The following is a 6,000-nucleotide window of genomic DNA, read 5'->3' on the forward strand; positions in this document are numbered from 1 at the left end:
ATATACATATAAATTTCTTTACAAGATATTACAAAACTATGAAATAATGAATTGAAAAGCCTTTACCAACTTGATCATGATTCTGGAGCTCTTCCCAAGATTTTCAAATCCCCAATGGTGGTTCCATACCACCCAACCACGTGGTACCCAAAGCTCGACTCCCACTATGCTAAGAGATTGTCACACGAGCCACAAGTACACTCACACCAAACACATTGGGAGAAGGCTTACACACACCATATGCTGAGCATACACACAACATACACATCATGCAAGATTCACACAATCAACATGACAAGGTGGGTCAAAGTACAATTCTCATTGGATACGAACTCCAATGGAACAACAAGACAATCTCATTGAGCACACTCACCAATGACACACGGATAAGATGCTCGAGAGGAGGTACTACTTACCCGTGTGATAGGTATCACTTATTAAGAAAACTCATGTATGAGATATCCTCGAGCCCCTTTGTGCCCCAAGAAATGTTTGGAGCCATTCCCCTACAAATCTCTAGTATTATCATTCTAGGTCCATCACGACTCATCACAATTGAGCATGGTAAAAAAAACAAGGCACAAAAATATGGCATATAAAATTTTGAAATTGATCTTAAAATGATCCTTACAATAACCCATGAAGGAGACTCAAAATCCCCCAAGCTGTAACATCCAATTTCACTTTCAAAATTGAAGATTTTTCAATTATCTTTGAATGTTAAAACTAGAAAATTCAAGCAAACTCTATAAATGGAGCTTCAATTTTCTCATTTTTCAAGAACTCAAAATTTCAGAAAATAAAAAATGTCCACTTGGTTCAAATATGAACAACCTAATTCATGCGATAAAATTCAAGTTCCAAGCATTTTCAAAAATTTGGACATGGTGAGGGCACAAACTTGCATTTTTACAAAATTTTAAATAAAGTAAATCCTACTCTAACTGCTGCAAAGTGAAACAAGTTAGTTGTCAGCATTAATCATCATCAAATGTTATTCAGTGCATATCATTAAACAGCTGTATAGTCTCAACATATTTCAAATCATCACATGCAGAATTAACTAAGAACTTAAATAAATCTAATATACTGTCAAATATAAAAGTATTACATTTCAGAGATTTAATTCTAATAATAATTAAAGTTTTTCGGGGTGCTATTACATTTTCAAGTTCCAACTTTTTTGGTAACAAATAGGGGTTCAAACTTAATTTATTTTGTGGTGTGTTATGAATTTTTACGATGGCAGGTAAACTTTGATCATATGGTCTGCCATAGATGAGTACACATAAAATGCATACATGGTAGGCTATGTTTTCAGTTAGTTTGCTGTGACTTGGCAAAATTGCTTGAAATTTTTAAATTTCAGAGAATGGAGTACTTCATAAAACTCTATACTTTCTGAAGTATAGGGTAAAAAATACAGAAATAAGATATAGAAATGATTTAGGGAAATATGCATCCAAGTCTCATAAACCAAAATTTTTCATCATATTCCCCGTGCTTCTCAGATGCATTTGTTTTGGAACATCAAAACTGCTTAAAGATGAAAGAAAAAACAAAATACAATTATATCTGTGTTTAGGATAGTCATTTTCTTTGACGGGAAGCTCATATAGATTGTAGATGGTCATATTTGTCGAATGGGATGCCTATTTTAGTTGGGAAATTCACTAAGGCATCCTAATCTAAATTATAGCATGTAATTGTGTAAACAGTGTATTTGGCGGAAAAACATTGAACTTTGTGAATGTAAATCTTTCTCAATACATTTTATACTTTATTCCCGATAAAAATGCTCCTATTGTTTAGTATTATTTATTGCAAATGAACAGAAAAATTTGATAGTTTCTAACAATGAGCTGTCATGTATAAGATATAAAATGGCAGCCATTCTGCAGGCTGTCTGGTAGCAGCAAATGCATACTTTGAGGCTCCTGAACGTGTTGCAGCACTCATCTTGGTTGCTCCTGCAATTATAGCCCCTTTAGTCATTGGAAAGAACAAAAACATGAATAGAAATCCAAAGCAAAGAAATCAACAAGATGATAACTTTATTCCAGAAGAGGGAGCAAATCCTTTTAGAAAGATCAAAATGATGCTATTTAGGCTGTGGGCAGTTGCTTCTAGAATGGTTGTGAACATGGTTCAAGAAATGAAGTCAGTGGCAAATACAGTTTACCAGAAAATCTTGTCGATCATCCTTCGTTCCAGCATTGCAGTAATGCTGGTAAGGTTAATTGTTTGTACTTATGATTATGGAACTTTCTTGTGTAGAGATTCAGCATAGAATATTTGATCGGTGTTCACACCTGCTGATGAATGCATTGACAACTTTTGGTCACTTCAGGCTCCAATTGCTGACCCACTTCCATGCTTGCAGGTGAGATTTATTATGGATAAGTACAGCAGAGAGGCAGTAAGGTATGCATGGTATGATAAAAATCAAGTAACTGACCAAATCATACATGGATACACAAAGGTGAGTTTGTTGTTGTCCTTATTGTCAATGCAAATCTAGCTATGAACTTTTGCAGCCAGTGTTAAGTGGATGGTAGGAAAGCATGCAAATATATTTTCCTGGTTTCGTTGGTTTCTTGTATTTGCAAAATTTGTGGGCTGAACTATTCAGAACATGGGCATCTGAGATTCAAATTTCAATTCCATTCTACTCTTCTACAAAAATGAGGATTTGTATTGATATTATCCTTGGAAGAATTTTACCTGTAGGTCTCAAACATGATCACTTATTAATTTGCCTTGCAGCCACTAAAATGCAAAGGTTGGGAGAAAGCCCTAATAGAGTTTACATTAGCCATGTTAACAGACTCTTCATCTGAAGGGAAGCTTCCACTTCAAAAACAGCTTAAAGATATCTCCTGTCCTGGTAGTTCATTCTTAAGTTTCTTTCCTCTGATATGTTGTTTAGACATAGATGTTAAGTTTTATTTATTCATTCACACATAATTGCTTAAAGAGCTGATTTCATTGCATTTGCCCTACTGTATGATGCTTTGAAAATCAAGTGTTGATTGTAACTGGTGACACGGATCGGATAGTTCCTGCATGGAATGCTGAACGATTGGCAAATGCTATATCTGGAGCCAAATTTGAAGTTATAAAAAATTGTGGTCACTTACCCCAGGAAGAGAAGCCGGAGGAATTCCTTGCTGTAATTCAGAGGTTCTTGCAATGGGCTTTCAACACTTCTGAGAAACAGGTCCTTCAAATAGCTGGATAATATCAGTTGTAAGACTCCAAGCACTGAATTTGGGTAACTTTTGACACAGCAGAAATCTCTCCTTAGTAAGCTCCTCAAGAAATGTATTGTACCTGTAGTTGTTATAATGATAGAAGGTAAATATTTTAGGACTTCTACAAAATAAGCATCAAAATTCAATAGTGCTAAATTAGATATTTTTGGCAAAAAATATTATGCCTATCTTCACTTACAACTTATACTACTTAATCAAGTTTGCAGGTTAGCAAAAGCTGGTCCTTTGTTATATAATAAAACATGGTGTTACAAGAAATCTTGATGCTCTGATGGCTCAACTGGCATTACTCATCCAGCCTTTTCTGCTGTTTCCTGTGGCCTACTGTCATGCCCCCGATCATGACATAATAAATTTAATCAAATATAATTCTTATTCTCATATCAATGTAATCAGAATTAAATAAAGTAACAAACAAATTCAGGAATATATTGTTGTGCTCAGAAAATTGTCTTATAATAAGACTTCTCACAATTTTCTTAAACACCCTTGCTGATCGGCAATCTCAGATACATAAGGATAATACTCTTGATTGGGTCTCTTACCTCATGTTCCCATGTGGCTGCTTAACTCTATTTTGTGCTTAAATTTAAGCAGTTAAGTGTAACCCTGCAACTTTAAAATTGTGAAAGAAAAGGATAATTTAGAATCTTTCTCTATTTTAGTGGAGCAGCTATTGTTTAGGAATTAGAAATAAGCTGTGGAAAAAAAGGCGGGGTTGGAAATAGGTAGTGACTGCATATTAACAAAAATGCTACGTGGCTCCACAATTTGCTTTCCCTCTTTTTTTAAAGATTTTATTTCTATTTTTTTTTCAAAGTTTAAGTGCACAAATTAGTATTAATAGTATTAATACAAAGTTAAGATGTTTTGTTTAATAATAAGCAGCAAAAATAAATATTCATGGGGCCAGCTGCTCCACAAATAATTCTTAAAAAACATTGAGCAGTGGCTGCTAGCCAAAATAAGCTAAGCAGCCACATGGGAACATGCCCTAACTTATAACCAAGATTTAATACAATCAGATGCGTACGTTTTGAAGAGGCAGCAGTTATTTTGGGAAGACACCTCTCTTGAGAAATGGTAAGAGGTGTGACTATTCACCCTCCCTTGAAGACTATAAGGGCAGGGACTCAAGGAGTGAAGGGCATTGAAGGACCAGATCAGATTGGATATAAGATACCGACATTCAGGCAAAACAACAGACTGATGAATTAACAAGTATTTGGTATGCAATGTGGATAAATGTTATTATACATTTATACTCTTTAAATCTTTGATCAAGATATTAATAAGCTTTGTCAATCTATCTTTAATTAATAAATTTATCTATTCCTTGTCCTCACAAGCAATCATATGTACAATGGAAGGAAATATGTTAGGGAAAGGCAATAGAACGGTTCCCTTGAATTAAGTAGTCCACCCCAAGTGGATGGAATTGTCTTCGTTGGATGTTCCTGCCATTTGTGGGCTAAGGGGCAAGTTGTTTTAGTTGGATGCTCCATGCTCTTGGGCTTAATTGGGTTGAACAGTCTCCGGGCGCCCTTTCGTGGTTTTACTCTCCAAACTCTACTATGGTTGGTTAGGGGGAATAAGCCAGGGTTTAGGTTCTAGTAGAAAAATTATTTATCATTTTATATGATGTTAATTGTTCACAACTCTCAAGCTCAATAACTTTTGAATGAGTTAACTTTAGAATGCTATTAGTAATAATGAATTATATTGTTGGCATTGTCAATTTTGGGGAAAAATAGGTCTATACCAATTTGGGGACATTACATCTACTAACCAAGTCAACATGACACTCCTTTGGTCGAACATGGACTTTGTCATCCTTTAGGTCTGAACTTGATGAATTGGCTTTGCACAAAGCTAGCAAATCCTCTTTCCTTAAGGGTTCTTTTGAAGGGTCAGGAACTTCTACCTACTTAAACAATTTATGCACCTAAATTTTGGGGTGACATCTTCATTCTTTCATGAACATTTGTCTTCCTCAATGTAATTTGTCTATCTGTTAATTGCATCTTCTTGGGATATGAAGTCATTAGGAGCCCTAATTCCTGGCATATTTTGCATTTGAGGGCTAGCATTTGGGTCATGTTGTCCTCATTTTTGTTTCCAAAAATGAAGGACCATAACATAATTTTTTTGTGAAAAAATGAAAATTTTTACTCCATGGCACACTTCTCGAGGCATAATTTCGACTAATCCTTGGACTGGCTTAATCCTCAGTCCATCCTCGAATTACGTTTCAAATTTCGTCGCATTTTGGGTTCGTTTGCTATGTCTTTCCTTCAATTTCGGGTTTTAAAATCCTGACTGCAGGTGGAGAATTTTCCTTGAACTTCAAGTCTTAATGATTTCCATTGTTTTGGTCTTTGTAAGGAAATTTTTAGCTTATTACATGTGCACTTTATTAAAAAATGAAAACTTGTAATTTGTTTTAAATTTCCCCTTTATTGTTTTTGTTGTTTTTATTGTTTTTTGGCTTTTTTCAATTAAAATGTGGATTTTTTGGTTAAGTTACAAGTAAACTTGTAGTTCTTTCCAAAAACCCCTACTTTAATGGTTTTTACATGTAATGGGGATTTTAAACCCCTATTACATGCGTGCAAGTAAATTATAACTTGTTGTAGGCATTTTATTTCCCTTTTGCAAGTGATTTTAAACTTGCATTTCTCTCTCAAAAACCTGATTTTGCCTTGTAATTGAAAAAGTGACAATT

General features: G+C 34.7%; 1 protein-coding gene across 3 annotated transcripts in view; it reads left to right on the forward strand.

The window, feature by feature from the left end:
* Positions 1–3,934, forward strand: part of LOC131046907 (uncharacterized) — a 42,916-nt gene extending 38,982 nt beyond the window's left edge. Inside the window, exons 2-6 of one of the 3 annotated variants that reach the window (XR_009358860.1) lie at positions 1,891–2,230; positions 2,384–2,482; positions 2,767–2,887; positions 3,027–3,357; positions 3,475–3,934. Coding sequence is in view for 1 of the 3 variants with exons in the window: in XM_057980739.2 (XP_057836722.2) it covers positions 1,891–2,230; positions 2,384–2,482; positions 2,767–2,887; positions 3,027–3,241 (775 nt within the window). In the remaining 2 variants the exon portion in view is untranslated. Of the gene's footprint in view, positions 1–1,890; positions 2,231–2,383; positions 2,483–2,766; positions 2,888–3,026 lie in introns of all 3 variants that reach the window. The other 2 variants (XR_009358861.1, XM_057980739.2) reach the window with 2 other exon arrangements.
* The last annotated feature ends 2,066 nt before the right edge of the window (positions 3,935–6,000 follow it).

The sequence above is a fragment of the Cryptomeria japonica genome, chromosome 9, assembly GCF_030272615.1.
Source record: "Cryptomeria japonica chromosome 9, Sugi_1.0, whole genome shotgun sequence".
Taxonomy (NCBI): domain Eukaryota; kingdom Viridiplantae; phylum Streptophyta; class Pinopsida; order Cupressales; family Cupressaceae; genus Cryptomeria; species Cryptomeria japonica.